The 19,153-nt window shown below is 46.4% G+C and overlaps 1 protein-coding gene across 5 annotated transcripts in view; it reads right to left on the bottom strand.

Moving 5' to 3' along the window:
- DIXDC1 (DIX domain containing 1) overlaps positions 1–19,153 on the bottom strand; it is a 70,735-nt gene continuing 51,582 nt past the window's right edge. For all 5 annotated transcript variants that reach the window (XM_043500972.1, XM_038380963.2, XM_038380962.2 and 2 more), the window contains 14 exons: positions 18,860–19,008; positions 15,316–15,405; positions 15,166–15,219; positions 14,094–14,144; positions 12,523–12,627; positions 11,801–11,854; positions 11,151–11,243; positions 10,989–11,060; positions 10,315–10,401; positions 9,955–10,116; positions 8,222–8,288; positions 6,258–6,366; positions 5,499–5,607; positions 1–3,853 (listed from right to left, as the gene is read on the bottom strand). In XM_043500972.1, the coding sequence (XP_043356907.1) occupies positions 3,773–3,853; positions 5,499–5,607; positions 6,258–6,366; positions 8,222–8,288; positions 9,955–10,116; positions 10,315–10,401; positions 10,989–11,060; positions 11,151–11,243; positions 11,801–11,854; positions 12,523–12,627; positions 14,094–14,144; positions 15,166–15,219; positions 15,316–15,405; positions 18,860–19,008 (1,283 nt within the window). In that variant the 3' untranslated portion in view covers positions 1–3,772. The remainder of the gene's footprint in view (positions 3,854–5,498; positions 5,608–6,257; positions 6,367–8,221; positions 8,289–9,954; positions 10,117–10,314; positions 10,402–10,988; positions 11,061–11,150; positions 11,244–11,800; positions 11,855–12,522; positions 12,628–14,093; positions 14,145–15,165; positions 15,220–15,315; positions 15,406–18,859; positions 19,009–19,153) is intronic.

Genomic DNA, 19,153 nt, shown 5'->3' with positions numbered 1-19,153 from the left:
TCCATTTGCAAACTACAGTTTATTGAGATGATTTTTTCTTGGTCCACAAACCCAAAGTACATCCAGTCAGATATATACAGCTCTTAGATGTACAGATAAACCTCAATTCTCACTCTGTTGGAGGACCTGGATTTTGAGAGTAACTGACCTTTTAAAAAGTGATGAATGCAAACTTTAGAGTTTCTAGGAAAATATAACTTTACATATAGTGTGTGTGTTAAATAATCAAGTTACAATTATAAGGAAACCAAAAAGTAGCTTTGAAGAAAGTAAGGCAGAAATAAACATATATATAGAATCAAAGGAAAACATTTAAACCAAGTCCAAGGCTGGATTCTGATCCCATATGCCTTGCTCTAAATCAGGAGTAAATCCATTTAAGCCAATGGTGTTATCCTAGAGTAAAACTGGTATAAGTGAGAGGAGAATCTGGCCCTGTGTGTACCTACTCTTTTCCAGGATTGTCTTGTTCCCCTTTATTTTGTGAATAACTTTCCCTGACCTAACTCATACTCCTTTCTTCTCATTCATACGATGACAGGAAGTCAAGAGAAAACTGCCATGTCATTGCAGGAACAAAGCTGAACCTGAGTTATGCATGTGTTAGAGCCTAGGGGAGCAATCCCGGGGGAGAAACAAGGCATGGCCATGGCCTTCAATTGTAATGTTAGAAGTACTAATAGTTCTGTCCCCAGGCTCTCTCACACAAGTCCCAGTGACTTCTGTGGGAGGTGGATGTGTGTATCCAAAGGCAGAGTGCTGCCAATACTTTTCAAGGGTTTGAACTTAGTACAGTAATTATCTGTTCTGTCACAGAGGGAACAAGGTTTCTGTTCTAGTTTGTATGTGGTTTTAGCACTGATGAAAGGTGCTTGGCTGATAGTGCTACAGAATGAAATCTTTATCCCCAGAATGCATGGGCAGTGGCAGTGCAAGTTTCCTTCTCTATACCTCCTCTTCCGAATGTACTTCACCCCTGCCCTGAAGGGAACATGAGACAGTAAGTGGCTCCAGGGCTGATTCAGTCCTTGGACCCTCTGCTGAGACTGGCAACAGGCGTTTCAATGGTGACAGTGGTTATGGGGATGTGGAACCACTAGGAACAGGACAGATTCCCAACTCATTCCACCTAGGCCATCAACCAGCCATTGCTGGGTCAGTACTGAGTGAGACTGGACTGAAACCTATGACCTACAGGTGAGAAGTTCTATCGCATTAGCAATTACCTCAGCCATTGAGTCACCAAAGATGACTCGTAAACACTGCTCATCTCTGAAAAGCAGAGAGGGATACAAGATGGATACACGGAGGCCTTTGAAAAATTACTGTTTTAATTGTTTCCATAAAATGGACAAGTCCTACCTAAAGCGCACAACTCTGACTGAAATTAAGTGGACTAGTAAAACTTGAATTAAAGTTTTCAAGATATTCAAGATAACTGAAATATAAATGCATTTTAGTATGATAACCCCATGCTGTCTTATAGCTAACCACTAAAACACATGCAACAGAGAAACCAGTGATTTCCAGGAAGGAAGAGAACTTCTGTTTCTTTTCAGGACTAATACTGCTCTTCTCCCATTAAAGAACTTTCCCAAATGCTGATGTTCCAATGGCTGTTTGCGAAGAGAAAGAGTGTCTACAAATCAGCCGATGAAATGGTACTGGTCAATAACAGCCTAACAGTCACCATGTGTTCTACCAGTGCAGGAATGGGGTCAGAAAGACATTTGAGCTCTTCCTGCACATAGAGGGAGTGATAAGACAAACTACACGTAATTCCTGTCTATACAAGAAACAGCTGGCAAAATATAAAAACAGTAGGAACTAGTTGTACTTTTGTAGTAAAGTAAAGCTAGTCATGGGACCCACTTTGCATGGTGTTAACAGGAGACTGCACAAAACATACTCACATTCTCTAGAAAATGAGTAAACTACAGCACAGTATTGTGGAAATACACAGAAAGCACTTGCACTGGTATAAAAATATACACCTCAGACAATGATGTAAACTGGTACAAAATAATTCCAAAAAACAGGAACAAGTTTACAAAAAGTCATGTTAATATAAAATAATAAAACCAAGTTTTCTTCATCTCCCAGCCTCACCCGCACAACTCAGATAAGCAGGCAGTCCAATCATGGGGCATGTGTACCAAAGATGAACAGACCGAAGCTCGACTCATGTTTGACCTTTTCAGTCAACAGTGCCTGTCTGCTGCAGACTGTGGCCAGCTTTGCAGAAATCTGGCTGCTTGAGAGTATGACAGCAGGGCCTGGCACTGCAGTGAGAAAACCTGGGACCCTAAGGTATGTCTATACTGCAAGGAAAAAAAACATGGTTGGCTTGTATCCGCTGACTTGAGCTCGGGCTGCAGGGCTATAAAATTGCAGTATAGACATTCGGGCTCAGGCTGGAGCCTGGGTTCTGGGACCCTCCCCCTTTGCAGGATCCTGAAGTCCGGCTCCAGCCCAACTTGAATGTCTACACCACAACTGTATAGCCCCATGAGCGTGAGTCAGCTGATATGAGCCAGCCATGGATGTTTTATTGCAGTGCAGACACACCCTAACGGATCTCATAGCACATACTCTCCCAACTGACCATTTTCTACTCCATTAGGTGCCAGAAATGAAAGAATGCTGGAAATTGGGGTACTGCTGCTCACAATATCTATCCTACCAGTTTGGTTATTTGCTTAATGGCCTTGTCAGTCAGTGAACATCAAGTACATGGTGATGCCTGCACAGAGAAAGTTGGAAGAAGGAATACAGATGCACCAATAGAACAGACTCTGTCACTTCATCCCTGAAGAAACATCCTGCTTGTTTCCTGGGAGAGTAGATTAGATCTTCTGTTGGCCTTGCTGGATGTATGGAAAGGGCAGGGATGGTAATGGCTGTAGGGAAAGGGCTGGCAAAAGGAGAAGCAAAAATACCTCATCACCCCTGCGGGAAAGCTAGGAAAGTTCCTGCTCCCTTCTCCGAAACAAAAATCCATTGGCAGTTAAGTAAGCACCTGGTTACTAAAGAGTTCCAACTTCCCAGGGCAACAGAGCTCAGACCTGATTACAAGTTGGAGGGCAAACAGCAGAAGCAAGTCTAGGAAGTGGAAGCCTGCATTTGGGAAGAAAGACAACGTTGCCAACCTGGTGGTCTTTGCTTTGATAGTGCTTAGCACAATCCACAAGCTTCTTTCACTGTCATGTTCCTGATGCTCCTTGTATCAAGAGCTTGCAAAGTTCACTGGAGGGAGCTCCTGCCTCTTCAGCACAAATACTCTGGGCCTGGATTTTGGCTGGTCAGATCTTCTGGTAAAAACTAGAATCTAGCAGCATCTTCTGGTCCATGAGGGCAGAACTTATAATTTCAGGGATCACTGTGAGTTCATATAATACTGAATGTGTCAAATCAGAGTTGAAATGTGCAGTTTACAAACAGCAGCAGCAGGCATTTCAGGAGGTGGAGGAACCAGGAGAATGGAGAAACACATTAATAAGGCCTCCAGGGTTTTGTTGACAGGACAAAGCAAGATTATTCTTTCCCACCAACCTGTAATTTCAGTCTCACAACACTGTCTGCATTTGGCCATGGAAAGTTAAATGCCAGGCATCCTCGCACACAAAAAAGTGTTTTACCCGTTGGTTGCAGAGAAGTCCTCTCTTTTGGCAGTTTGAATTGGACATGTCCCAGCTCACACTCTTTTTGGTCATTATCTCTGAGCATTGCAGCCAGTTATGGGTCCCCACAATAACAAGACCCAAGAATCTGATTAATTTTCCCCGTGATCCTCTTCCACCCAGGCTACAATTTTCCCCTCCCAACCAGGAATGATGTCATCATCATGGAACACCTATAAAAAGGCAGAGAGAGAATCAGGTCACTTCCAGAGAATGGATAATGTTTTGTTACATCTGAATGGCATGAAAAATGGAGTAATTAAACCAAACAATAAAAATAACTGGCACTTACATAGCGTTAGTTCCCACACGTACACACGTTAAGTTCCCAACATGCTTTAAAAACAGCAATATAGCAGTCTATTCCTCCCTCATAGAGCAAAAACAAGAATTATTATCCCCATTTTTCCAAGAGGCAAACTGAGATACAGAGAAGGGTCATGATTTGCCCAAGGTCACCGAGGCAGTATCAGAGCCAAGATAAAGCTTGGGAACTCCTGGCTCCCAGTCTAGTGCTCAGAATATTAGACCATCTCTGGAGAAACTGGCACTGATGTAACTTAACAAAAGTTTTTTTGGGGAAGGGCATCATTTAGGTTACTGTGGGGAGAAGGAAGAGGATTCTTTGCTGTATAAAAATAGTTAAATTACAAACCAAGAACCACATTCAGCTTTGGCATAAGTAGGCTCATTGACTTCAACAAGAGTTGCACCGCTTATGCCAGAGCTGACTCTGGCCCCAAGGATTTAGTATACTTTAGAGAAAGCCCATCTCTACCAGCCTGGCTCACACCCATTGGCCAAATGGAGCAAACTCTTCATTGGTTTAGATGTAGAAATGGCCCAAATCCTGCTGACCTGCCCCTCTGACATCACATCTACCTTAGCCCGGCTACAGCGCCAACTGGGAGCCACCTCAGGTAACCGCCACCCAGCCGGAGCCTGCACCTGGCAATCCCTGTCGCACCCTAACTCCCTCCCAGACCCTTAGCCACACCCCAAGCCATGAGCCCCCTCCCATACCCTAACTCTCACAGAGCCCACACCCTCCACTGGCACACCAACCCCCAGGCCTGATCCGCCTCCTGCACCCAAACTCCCTCCCAGAGCCCACACCCCAATCCCCTGCGGCAGTTTGAACCCCACCCCCTGCAACTTAACCCCCTCCCAGAGCCCACACCCCCACTGAAACCCCCTGCCCCAGGTTGGAAACCCCTCCCACACCCTAATTCCCTCTCAGACCCTGCACCCCCACCCTAACCCCTTGCCCCAGCCCTGAGCCCCTTCCTGCACCCCAAACCCCTGTCCCAGCCTGGAGCCCCCTCTTACACCCTTAACCCCTCATTTCTGATCCCACTCCAGAGCCTAGGGGAAGCCCCAAGCCTCTGCGCCTCCCTGCAGGGCTGGTTGTGGCCTGCAACTGTTTTTTTCTGTGGGTCAATGGCCCTTGATAGAAAAAAGGTTCCCCACCCCTGTTTTAGAGGTATGACTTGAAATCTGCATCTTCCGAATGCCGCTCTCATAGGAAATGTCCCTGGGAGCAGCTGGCACAGTGATGGAGGGACCTGCAAATCACCATCCACCACTTGTGCGCCTTTGTGATCACACTATAGTCAGTGCTCTGGGTGGGACTGAAGATGTCCCTTTTTGGCTCCTTACTTGGGGGCTGTTGTCCCTTAAACTGTAGCTTTAGCAAGTTAGAGATTTTGCTCACATGGAAAGTGAATGTGGCAGAAATGTCCAGGCTGTTGCTGATGCTGTGACACCATACACAAACTTAGATTATGAGAGAGCTGCTACTAAAGAGGCCAAATATACCTCCTCCTTGACTGTGCCAAATTCTGGATCCAGGGCCTTGAAATGGTACCGGTGGGTTCCTTCCCGATCGATAGCTGCCTTGAAGTCCTTCAGAGTCACCTCACCTAACCTGCAAAACAGGAGTCAAGAGCTATCCTCGCTGGCAGATTCTGCCACGGGATTGAGATCAAGTGCTTGGATAAAGCTTGTCAAATGGCACACTGAACACTAGCACCAGCATGGATCCCATGTGGCACAATGGACAGCAGCACACTGAGGCGAGCCAGAGTGCCTGGAAAATACCTGGTACATCCCAAACCAAAACATCTGATCACAGATAGAATAATGTCTGTTATTTATTGAAAACAAATCCAAATTAACTCTTTCATGTTTCTTTTTTGCACTGACCGCGATAGCTGCTATTTTAGATAGAGAGTCTTGCACTAAATGGTTTGTGTTGTGCTGGAGTAAGAGTAAAACTGTCTGGCTGCTGTCTACTCATAAAACCAGAGATGAATTATCATACAAACCAGAGATCAGTCTTGGGGCTTTAAATAAACTAACTACATATGCATCCGCTGGGAAATAGGGTCAGGCCTAAAGTGACAAACACACACATCCTGAGTCTGCTTTCTTGTCAACACTTCCTCTTTGCAATGAAATAAGTCAAAAGCCGGATTTAAGGGATGGAGAGCAGGTTTTGGTGGGTAGAAGTACCATGGATTAGATCAGTGCTTTCAGTGAACCAAACTCTATTAGTGTGGCAAAGCCAGATCTCACCTCTTTGGTATATTGACCATGAAAGGTGTGAGTGAGCGATCAGTGAAGTAGAGCACTTTGGTGCAGGCAGTGCTGCTCATAGTGGGTGTGCTGTGAGAATGAGGCAATTCTGCAAAGAGAGAAACACAAAGCACTGTCACTGCAGCCAAGGGAGAGCACAGTTTTCTTTCCCCCCACCCATTCCCCTAGAGGCATTCTCAGCATCATTTCAGCATAGGTGCAGAGACCCAGCGATGGGAAAGACCTATTAGATGATTGAGTCCATCCCCACACAAGGGCAGGATATCGCCCCCTTACAGGAAGACATTGCACTGCAAGGTGAGTATTACAATGTTAGCCTGAAGGGCCACCCTAGCGCTGCCCGAGGGGATGATGACACACAGCCCAATGCACACAATGCATATAGCACACTGACTATACTACAGATTTCAGAGTAGCAGCCGTGTTAGTCTGTATTCGCAAAAAGAAAAGGAGTACTTGTGGCACCTTAGAGACTAATTTTAATAAATGTGTTAATCTCTAAGGTGCCACAAGTACTCCTTTTCTTTTTGACTATATTACAGATACTTTGCCTGCTATCTTTGTAGTAACTGGAGAATTCCAGCCCATTCTAGGAGAATCATCCCATGAATGACACCCCTTCTAGCAGCTCAAGGGTGAGGGAGGAATACAGTATAAGTGATTATCATTCTGCTTGTCTTCACTGACAGAAAAGGGGGAGTAATAATTGATTGACACCTACAAGACAAGAGCTCATGTGTCAGCTCAGCCCTACTAACTCAGAAAGGTGCAACAGACCCAGTTGCTCTTCTGCCCATATTACATAGACTAGGGATGTGTCTGTGCACGTGGTGGGTTTCTTTTTGTTAATATGTGCATCTCTCTTTCTGACTGCACCATTAGCCTCCGCATTCCTGCAATACAGGTGTGTCTATGCCAAAGGCCTAGGCAGGGGAAGGTTTACGCAGTGAGACCCTCTCACAGCATGTACCCAAAGAAAGCGAACTGCAGATCTGGACATCAATCATAAGGGCTTCGTGGCCTAATTAATCTAAAATCATCTAGAGCCACTTTGAGCTCTTTACACCCAAGCAGTTCTGGGTTTGTGGTCCGCTAGAGCCTGAATAAACTGACTGCGAAAGTTGAGGGGAAGGTGCCCGCAGGGGCTTTGGGAGGTGGCTGGTGAGGCATGTTTTGCATGCATCAGGCTGATGACATGGAGGCTGCAGCACGAATTGCAGCTTTAGAGAAAAGAGAAAAGGCAACCCAGGTGACTTCTCAGCAGAACCCACATCAAGCTCTTCCTTCAGATACTAAGTGTCCTTAATTCCTTTGCTAACACTGCCTTAAAATACTCCTGGTGCTGAGCACTGCACTGTAGTTAAAAGGTGGGGCTCTCTATTCATCCCTAACACCAACAGGCTGACTCCTCACGGCCACTTTGAGAATTTAGTCTTTACAAACCAATGGATTTTTCAGGTTATATTTACAACCAACTCCAGAAAAGCAGTTCCCATGATGGAGAGGAAAATATTGCTGCTCTCAAGTCAGGCAAATGCAGTGAGGGAAAATCCTGTGCTACAGTGTACATATTAAACCCCGGCCTAAGGATGATACTCATGGCCACTAGGTGGTGCAAGCACCTAGTGCAGCCAACAATAATCCTTGAGGAGAGAACATGGCATTTCCCCCTGAATCCAAGGAGTAATTACTATTATTTATATTGTGGTAGTGCCCAGGGATTCCAGTCAGGATCAAGCTCCTATTCTGCCTGCCCACAATCCCTTGCACTGAAGCTTTTCTATGAAGCAAATGGGCCAGGAGAAGTGCTACAGCAATGAGCAATGGAGTGAGAGGCCAGCCTGTTCTGCTTCCCAGGAGGGACACTGGGCAGTGGACTCTGTCCAGGAAATCTGTGAGCCGTGAAGCCAGTTTTTGGAGTGATAGAGCTGAAATGCACTCACTGGAGTTGGGAGGCCAGGAGTCTCGATATTGATTCACAGCTCGGCTTGCAGGTGACTTCCCTTGAACCTAAGGGGAAAGTCAAGAAAGTGAGGGCAAAGGGTCAGTTCCCAGGGCCCGCAATGGTGCAAGCAAACTGACCAGGGAAGGAAAATGTCATGAAACAGTTTAAGAGAATCTTCTTCTTCCACACACACACACCTACCAGACCTACCCAGACAAACACAACCAGATCTACACACAAGACCCCCCCACCACAGACACACAGAGACCCCCAATACATAAAGATTTTCACCCAGACCCCTGCTGCAGGATATGGCATTTAAATGTAACCAACATGAATGACTATTTTCTCCCAAGATTCTAGGAGTTCAGATTTCCCACAGCCCAGAGATGCAAAATGCCACCATCTACAACCCCTACTGAGGGTCAGTATGGCTCTAGGGATGGACAGCCCTTAGAGAACAACAGTCAGAGCATAGACTCTGGAGTCAGGTTAGCCTGGACTGTGAATGTCATTGTTAACTTCTTCGCTCTGCCACACTTTTTACAGACATAAAATAGACCCCAACGAAGAAACAACAGATGGGTTTGACTGATTTAAAACGCTAACATGGCTCTGCTCCCAGACAGAGACAAACTAACCCTGTGTAGTTATAAGGCCAGCAAGTGTCTGCTTCCAAATACCACCGTCAGGCCCAATGGGCAGTACAACAGAGCTCAGGCAGCAGCAATGACAGCCCGTGGTGGCTTAGTCACAGCTCTTTGCCCAAACAAGCTTCACAACACTCTGCAAATGTTGACCAATTAATCCTCACAGCCCCCAGTGGGAGGGAAGAGGTGAAGTGACTTACCTAAGGTCACACAGCAAGTCAGTGACAGAACCAGGAACAGAACCCAAGAGTCCTGATTTATAGGCCCCCGTTCCAACTACTTGACTAGATCAGTAGCTCTCAACCTTTCCTGACTACCGTACCCCTTTGAGGAGTCTGATTTGTCTTGTGTACCCTGCAAGTTTCACCTCGCTTACAAAATTGTCACAGCACACTACTACTGAAAAATTGCTTACTTTCTCATGTTTACTATACAATTAAAAATAAATCAATTCAAATATAAATATTGTACTTACATTGCAGTGTATAGTATATAGAGCAGTATAAACAAGTCATTGTCTGTAGGAAATTTTAGTTTGTACTGATTTTGCAAGGGCTTTTTATGTAGCCTGTTGTAAAACTAGGCAAATATCTAGATGAGTTGATGCACCCCCTGGAAGACCTCTGGGTACCCCCAGGGATATGTGTACCCCTGGTTGAGAACCACTGGACTAGATGACAGGTTTCAGAGTAGCAGCCGTGTTAGTCTGTATTCGCAAAAAGAAAAGGAGTACTTGTGGCACCTTAGAGACTAACAAATTTATTAGATGACTGCTTCTCAGTGATATAAGAAGCACATCTTAGCATTAGGCCTCCAGTGCGAGACAGTGAGAGCAGAGGTGTGAGGTACAGTAATGAAATACCATCTGTTACACCCCTGGGTTCCCCCAGGGCTGTGCTGGGGTCCTTAGGGGCCCTCCATCTGCCACAATCTAGGCTTCTTTAGGATTCAGTGAGCAGAGTGACCACATGATAGCACACTGCAGGGAGAGATGTGAGGGGATGGAGCACTCCCTGCTTGCTAGCTTTGGTCAGTAAGAGGAGGTGGAGGTATGAAGCCAAGCCCAGTGAGGAATGTTTACCCTTCTCTCTTGCCTCTTCTGTGTCTCCATGCGGTGCAATCTCTCCATCAGGCTGGAGATGCCTTGTTCCAGGCTGTCAATGGTGTGGTGCTGGGGGTCGTGGCCGCTGAAACTGTTCCGCAGGCTGCGGAGGGCATCACGCACCAACTGCAGGTCGTTTGTCTGCCCAAGAGACCAGAAGAAGTCAGCCAATGCAGGGATTCAGAGGCTCAGTGTAACTTCCCTCCCGGCACTGCACTTCTCCCAGGCCCAAGGGACCCTGAGGGGCCTGCATTTTCCCTTACAGGCTGGCAGCTGCAGAGGGAAGGATGCAGACTGGAGTCCTGAGCTGGCTCTGGCTAAGCAGCGGCAAGTACCTACCACTCTGTGGGCTGTGGGAGCAGCTCCTTTTCCTGCTGTCTGGAGGAAGCCATTGCTCTGAGTGCTGTGATTGCTGTAGCCCATCACCTGTTGCAAGGAGAAGAAACTTTAAGAGAGGGTACAGCAAGTTTCTGAACTTCCCAGAAGAAGATTCCAAGGTGCCAACTTCAGATTTGTGAGAAGGCAGGGAAAGCAACTGCACCAACAATACAGCCCTATTGCCAGCAGCATTCTGCAAGGTATAGAAATTCACTAAAGAACCCACACACCGCTGGAACCTAAGCAAGTGTAATGATTCTCATTTTGCAGATGGGGAAACTGAGGCAGAGATGGGCAGTGACTTGCCACAGGGTCACGGAGGGGGTCAGTGTCAGGGCTGGAATTAGAACCCGGAATTCCTGTTTCCCCATCCTGTGCTCAGACCACTGGACTTCACCCCTTGTCAGGTTGATGGAGGAAGATGAATAGGTCTGAACTTTCCCAGCTGACCTGCAGCAGAGAGCAGCCCCTCTCAGAAGCTCCAACTGTGATGTTCCATGGAACCTGGCCTCTCTCGGATAGAGGGGGCACCCAGGGGAGCTTGGCACTGGACTCTAGCTGCACATTACATAATGTCAGGCAGAGAACTGCATTCCGAGAGCCTGATGTGTTCCAAGTACTAATGCCCCACTCACCTCTTCTGTCTCTCTCTTCATGCACTGAGCCAGCAGGGCCTCCTTGTGCTCCAGCTCCTGCTCCAAATCTGCCTGGAAAGGGAACAGACAAGTCAGTATGAACTGAGCTGCCTAGGCTGGCACCAGCTTCTCAAGAGCAGGGCATGTTGGTGGGCTCTGTACCTGCTGGTAGCTGGCCTCGGAGAGCTGACGGAGCATTTCATCTAGCTTGGCCTGGTGCTGCTGTAAGTGCCGATCCTTCTGGCCCAGCTCCTTCTGCAACCCAGAGGGATTGGGGGCATCAGTGTATGAGCAGGTGGTGAAGGCTCACCTTCACCTTCCTCAGGAGCAGGGAAGGGTTAAAGCTGGCACAGCCTATGTTCTAATTGTACCTTAAGGCCTTGTTTGAAAGGGTCAGTTAGGCCCCCACTGCCCTGGGCTACAGACACGCCACAGGCTCATCACTGAGGCCAGCAGCACAATTGATCTATAGGCCCAGGATTCATGTAAGGCCCTGAGGATAATTTAATGACACAGATGCGATGAGCAGTAGGTTTGTGGGTGAGCGTTGTGCACTCAAGTGCACACGGCTGATGCCAAAGTAACCCAATGACCACTGTGAAAAGCACTCTAAGGTAAGGAACAGTCCTTCTTAACCTGAGCAGCCATATTCCAAAGGACATCACAGAGATCTTTTGTTATTGCTATTTATTCACAGTGACAATCCATGGGGGTGACAGAGCACGAAGCACAGAGAGGGCAGGAGCCCTACAGGAAGAATGTTTCCAGGGCTCTCCCAATCTCCATATGGCTGGGCTCGGAGATTCTCTTACTTTGTATTCTCCCAGGAGTCTGTTCCTCTCTTCAACCTTCCTCTGCAGATCAACCTGCAGAAACAAAAGGGAGGTTTGTATCTCAGGAGATCCAGTGCATCCATTGACACAGTCCTCTCCTCACCCTTGTGTGATAAAGGCTGCTGTGGGGCATATGTGCACACAGTAACACAGCCTGAGGTTAGCAGCAATGAAGTTACATGCACAGATTCAGGGCAGTAAGCTGTTCCTCTGGATGTGGCAAATGCGCTGGCCCCTCCTTCACCGCTGCTGCCTCCTCAATGCTGATTCTACACACACACATGCTCTATCTGCCAAATGTCTCTTGCCTTTAACATGTGGAACAGAGATGAAGGGAACATTGCAGTTTTAGCCCAGTTATAATGAAAATATAAAGCAAAGCTTTCCTCTGTTTCAACCAATGAGGAGGGCCTTTGGAGGATGGGGGAGAAGAAGAGGAACCCCCATAAGTGGAGGGAGGAGCAGGAGATTACAGTGAGTCTGACTATAGGCCACTGGGCTTCCACTGCACTTTTTCCTCTGAATAGCCCTGTGATCACCACTCCATCTATCCCATGGCTCACAGACCCACAAAGTGCCCACCAGCCCCACACTGTGACTGCTGGGCCCTCTGCCCTGTAGTCTCAGACCCTGCAATCCCCAGCCACCCTCCCCAATACCTGCAACACTGTCTCATTTGTGCTGCTCACTCACTCACTCACATTCTGGTTGTGCAATTCCTCCTTGTCCATATTTGCTCTCAGCAGCTCCTGCTTTAGCTGAAGAACTGAAGAGTCCTGCTGAGCCAACCTCTGCTGCAATGCATCCTGGGAAAATACACATATTACTGTTAACACAGTGCCACTGATGTGCATGGAGTACATGAGGAGCTGATGGTCTACAGTTGATAGATAACACAGTGAAAATGGCAACAAGCCCAGGGGAAATAGAGGGACATGCAGAGTGCCAGACTGTGGCCCATGGATAAGGGTGAGCCCCAGAACCCACAGCAGGATATGTGAAGGCATCTGCCTGAACAAGCTCTCAGGCCTTACACTGTGATTCTGCCTGCTGCTGAATTCTCTGCCTTTAGCTAGCTGTCAAAATCACCGAGAAATTTCTGTGCTTCTGTTTGAACTTCCTGCTCAGGCATGGAGTGGCCTGGGGAGAAGCAGCTGTGTGTTTGGAGGCACTTTTTGGTGGCACAGAGCCAGTGTCCCCCGTCTATTGCTTGCACCACCCACGAGGGAGAAACAGGCAAACATTAGTCAAGGGAGCAAGGCCTCAGATGTGAAAAATTCAAGCTTTTCAGTAAGGCATAGCAGTGTTGGGCAACTCCTTTCTGAACATGTCTCTGGGGAGCCAGGATCCATGCCTGAATCAGGGCTCACCCTTTCACTTTTCCATTCATATTACTGTGAAGCAAACAGCTCCACCTTGGACAGCAGTGTGCTTCCTCCATAACACAGTGTGACAGGCAGCTCTAAAAATACCTTGAGCTCAGGAGCAGATTGTTAAATGCCCGTACTCCAGAGGGAGGTGCTGGGCAAACAGGAACACAAACAGCCAAACAACTGCCCTAGCTAAGGAGGGCATCTGCACATGCCATGGTTCCCTCTCTGCTGCTAGGAATAAACCAATCCACCACACTAAAGTGTTTATTCCCAGGATAACAGGGCTCACAGGCCATGAGAACCACCATACACATACCTTGTTCCACCCATCCCTTTGGGAAACTGAGGCCCAAAGAAGCAATGTGATTTGGCTAAGATCGCAAAGACAGTGAAAGAGTCAGGAATAGAACCCAGCTGTCCTAACTCCCAGTTCCCTGCTCTGATCATATTCACTTCCCAGTGCAAGGAACAGAACCCAGGAGAAGAGCCACAAGAACAATTAAGGATTAGAAAACATACCTTATAGTGATAGATTGAAGGAACTCAATCTATTTAGTTTAATAAAGAGAAAGTTAAGGGGTGAGCTGATTACAGTCTATAAAGACCTATATGGGGAACAAATATTTAATAATGTGATCTTTAATCTAGCAGAGAAAGGTATACCACAGTCCAATGGATTGAAACTGAAGTTAGACAAATTTTGGGCTTGTCTCCCCTTACCAGTGGTCCCTTCTGGCCTTGGAATCTATAAAGCTATGAGCCCTGACTGCCACTTCCCTGCTCTAACAGGCCATATTCTATTCCTCGGAGTAAGCTGAGAGGTATCATGTCGCCCTGACCACTCTGATAGGCTCCCAATGGTTACTGTTAACTATTTAATTAATTCTCTCTCTTCTCACCTTTATTCCTTGTAGGTTTCGTGCTTCTTGTTTGTATTTCAGTAACTCCTTCTGTAAATCCAACACAATTTGTTTAAATGGTAGTTTCATGTCATCCCAGAAATATCCCCATCCTTCCCAACACCTGGTCTCTGGAGACCCTCTGGAATAAAACAAACCCCATCTCCGCCCACAAACCAAAAACCATGTCAGACCAGGACTCGTTTTAAAGAGTTTACAAACCCAGCAATAGAAATCAGTCTTTCTCCATAAAACACCTTCGGAGCAGTCATAGCTTTCCTGAACTCTATATTAAATTGCAGAGATAAAGATTGCAAATCCCTCAAATCTACACCTTTGGAGCAATACAGAGCACTTTACTTCCCACGTTAGTGCTGGGCCACTGCCAACTTCAGCGCAGAGCACAAGAGAGACAGGCTTGATAGGAGGGTTTTTCTAAGCTGCTTTTATCTTCTACATGAAAGCTTGTTTACACCCAGACATGGCTAGAAATTTAACAATTGTCCTGGATAAAGGTTTCTAAATGCAGCACGATATGCATCTCTCGAGAAAGGCTCCAGCTTCGAGAACGTGCAGAGAAGTCTATTCAGGGCTGGACTTAATTCAAATAATTGTTTGGTGTTTTGTTTTAAAGGAGAGCAGCATTGACAGCATTATTTAGAGGCAAACTGGATGAAAAGGGGGCATTTCCCCAGATTCTACCCTACACTAGCTTACAACACAAATGATCATGAAACTACTCATGCATGCGTAATAATAACAACACTCATAAAGCACCTCCCATGTGAGAATCTCAAAGCACTTTCCAAATTCAGTTTACTCATTCTCACAGCCCTTTGGGAGGCAATTATTAATCCATTTTAAAAATTAGGAAACTTGAGGCATAGGGAAGTGACTTAACCAAGTTCACATTGCATGATAGCAGTAGAGCTTCTGACTCCCAGTCATCTGTGTGCAACAACATTCCCTCCCTCTGCTTAAATTAGAGAGCTATATTAGTGCACAAAGAGAAGGAGTCCCCAAGACCCCAATCCCAATAACGATTCTTTGTCGTTATCTGTCCTCTTCTAACCTTTAGGTCCTGATTTTCATCCATGCTCTGGTCCAGACGACTTCGGATTATGACCTGAATGCAAATGCACTGCAGTTATTACCCATCCTCTGGCTGAACAGTGCACAAAGTTAACTAAAACTAGATCTTAAGGGAAAAGAACATGCTCACCAGCTGCTCTTCTGGACAGGCTCCATGTTCACAAAGGACAAATGATCCCTCCTGCTCGTCCTCAGGTAATGACCCATTGAGCAGCAATGCCTGGGCAACAAGAAAGGCAAAAAGAATCCCCAATCAGGTGATTTCTTGGAAAGCCATAAGGAGAAATTCAATCCCATCTCCACAGCTTTAGCCAGGAGCATTTCACAGCAATATAGACCCAAACAACCTCTAAACAATTCTCTCTATCATTTCTGCTGACATCTTACTGCACAGAAAAGGGGGCTTGTTTTGAAACAAACAGACATCAGAATGTCCCCATGAAAGGATCCCCAGCAGAGAAGTCTGTTGGTGTCAGGCGTACGCAACTCCCGTCAAGGTGAAGGAAAATTCTGCACCAAACTAAGGTATCAACTCAGCCCTTTTTATGAGCAATGTCTGCCCTGGGTTTTAATCTGAGCTGCATAAAATCACCCTTTACAGACAGACAGCATATAGGAAAACTGAAGGAAAGCAGCTGAAAGCCAGGCAGAGATTTTCAGCAAGAGGGGTTTTTTTCAGACTAGTTTGGAACATATCCAGGGCATCAATAAAAATTTAATTTAAAAAACAAGCTAGTCTTTCAGTCAATGGACATTCTAATTTCAAAGATATTGAAAGGAGGGCACCTCTGGATTGAACAAGTACAGCAAAGCCTGGATGTGTGTGTTAGGAATATTTCCCACTCCTAAAACCTGCTCAGTAGTCTCTGTCCACACTAGGAAATGGAACCATGGCTGACAATGGCATTCAGCAGCAGATCCCCCCGAGCTGGTATTGAAAGCACTTTAAATGTGAGGGTAACTGTGACACCTCTGTTTTCAATACCCTTTCAGAAAGCACTACAGAGACTTGAGGGACCACTGCCAGCAACAGATCACTGTCCTAGTGTAGATTGACCTGGGCCACACATTTACTGCTGGGACTCAGAAGCAGGATATTTAGGAGCAGCCTAGCATTCTGCACCACTCAGGGCGAGATGGAGAGAGTTCTGCAGAACTGTGGCCCAAGCTGTAAGGTGAGAGGAGACCCTTCGTCACAGAGACAGAAGGAAAATCTGAAGCATCTTAAGCAATGCCAATGCACGTGGAGAAGACAGGGAGGAATTCAGGAGCAGTATAAGATTAACCCTTTCAGCACACCCAAAGCGAACCTGTGTGTCTGCAAACAAGGAAGACCACAAGAACTTTAAAACTAAACTGGACAGCGCCATGAAGAAGAGGAAACAATTCTGCACTTGCTTGTGGGTATAAGAAGTGCTGTTGGGGGGACCTAATGTGGCCAGATAGTCAGCAGATGTAAGTAAGCATAGCTCACTACCCTGATTTACACCAGCTGGAGATCTACGCCTAGTCTTTCCCGCTTCTAGCTTTCAGGAGCCAATTAGTTTATGCTGGAGAGTAACATAGAGGTAGATAGGGTAGCAATACAAGGCAGAACTGGGAGGCTGATGAGAGTTAGCACAGAGGATGCTAGGACAGTGGCATCCCTTCCTTTCAGATAGTTTTCTATTTGAGTTCTACTCCAATCTCATTGCTGTCAATTAAAAATCTCATTTGCAGGGATGTTCCATCTTGAACCCAGAAATGCCAAGGCTGAAGGGTCGAGTCGGATTTTCTCACCGGAGAGATGCAAACCTTGCTGAATGCCAAATAGACAGCAATTTGTATTCATTTAATGCAAATCCTCCTGGAGAAATGCTTATCTGAGTGCAGTCCCAAAGTTTGCTCAGCAGGACATCTAGGCAGGAGTCACAGGAACATTGAAAGCTGAACAGGGCCTCAGAATTTCAATCAAACCCTTGTGGTCCAGAGGCTTTTAAATATTGAGCAAGAAGGAAAAATCAATTAATCAAATCCAATTTCTTGGACAACTGTGTCAGCTGCCTCCTCCTGCTTCTGAGGAGTGAGGGGGGCAGCAATGCCAGCTGCCTTCCCTTGCTTCCGAGGTGTGTTTGGGGGGGCAATGCCAGTCTCCCCAGTGCTGCCTTCCTCTGCTCCCAGAGGGTGCATTATGCAAGTGGATTGCACCATCTATTTTCTTTTGGAATCTTTTGTGTCCCTTGCCCATTGTCAGCTGGGAGCACGCCTGTGTGCTGCTCACACAATGCAGGCTTTGTTTACTTATACATAAATATTTACAATTCAAAATAAGTGCGGTTCCCAGCACAAACAGAAAGAGGTATTCCTGGGAGAGTTCAGGGTCTTTGCCATATGGAGCAGGGAGTCTGCTTGCTGAGCAGAGTCACACAAAGGCAAGGGTCATTTGGTCAGGGAAGGACTAGATCAGGGCAGCTAGAAAAAGGTCCGACAGAGAAAACTGATTCAAATGGTCATTAGGGAAAGTGCCAAATTTTACAGCCCAACCACTCTTACTAAAAGGAGACAGATCTGATTCTTTATGTCTCTTGATCAGTTCTATGAATCTCTACCGATTTTCCTACATTCCTTGTCTCTTTGCATTACTTCCAATCACAAATCACACAAAGCCTGTTTTATTCGCCTTGGCTGCTAACAAAAACCATGGGCTGCCAAGCATCTTGGCAAAGAATGGGAGTCCCAGCACATGGGAAAAAGCTGTTGCATCTTGCTACTTTGGACAGTAACATACATGTTTTTCATGGTGACAGCATATTCAAGTGTTACCATGTAATCAGGGTATAGGGCACCCACCTAATTAATCCAATGAAATACTGGACTGTAACCAAAAGACATTGACAAGGGAGATGATCAGTTATTAAGCCCAGACTTTTCAGCACTCCCTGAAGGAGGGTGCTCAAAATGTATCCTCTGTGCTTTCCCAGTCCCTCTATCCCAGTCACCATTACTGTAACCAATGATGGAGCTCATTAGGCTGAAGTCTCTTCATTACTGTATGCACAGTCAGCCCCTATAAGGGCATGCACTGGAAATGAATAAAGCCTGCATCCTTGCACCAGCAACACACACACGTCCATGTACTGCCTCAGCCTCTTCCACCCCTCATACCAGCCTCTCGTCACATCTTCCTCACAGAAGAGACAGCCTGGGAAACTTGGTAAGGCCATTCTTTGCTTCCTATCACCTCATTCAAAAGCCCTGAAAAGAGGGAAAGATGGACTGCAACAAAGCACAAGCCAGTGAAGATAAGAAAAAGAAAATCCACACTAGGGCTGGGGCAGGAAGTGGAGACTGCAAGAGTCCAGCATGATTAGCATCAGGTTTAAGGAGCAACATCTTAAATGCTGTAATGAGTCCTTTCTGTTGTCTATCAAGGTACCTCCCTACCCCCATCAGCATAATATCCTTACAACACCCCATAAGGTAGGGAAGGATTATTATACAACAGATGACCACATTGAGGGATTAAGTAATTTGCCCAAGGTTATCCAAGGAGTCTGTGGCAGAGCCTGGAACTGAACCCAGATTTCCTGAGTCACAGGCCACAAGAGTAGTCTCTCTCTTAGCTAGAGCTCAAGGGGAAAAAAAGAGTATGAAGGGAAGATAACAGAATGCTGGCTGAAAAGCAAAGTGAATACCTGCAGGCCTGAAATCATCTTCTTTGCTTCCTCCATTTCCTTTTCTAAATGGTCTTGTTGTTCCAGCAGCTGATCCTCCCAGGAGGTCTCTAGGTATGTACCAGGGCTCCCGGCCTGCCACTCTGGGAGAAATGGAGAGTCTGTCTCTTCTGCAAGAGGAAAAAGCTACATGAAATACAGATGAACAACAACAGAGGAGTTCTGGAAAGCGAGGCACAGCATACAGAGGTCTCCAGCTCTCTGCACTTGGTTCTCAGTGGCAGGAATTGGAATCTCTTCCAGCTGATGTCAAGG

This window comes from Dermochelys coriacea, chromosome 22 (genome assembly GCF_009764565.3).
Source record: "Dermochelys coriacea isolate rDerCor1 chromosome 22, rDerCor1.pri.v4, whole genome shotgun sequence".
NCBI lineage: Eukaryota > Metazoa > Chordata > Testudines > Dermochelyidae > Dermochelys > Dermochelys coriacea.
The sequence above is the reverse complement of the archived record's forward strand: the minus strand, read 5'-3'. Positions and strand labels throughout refer to the sequence as shown.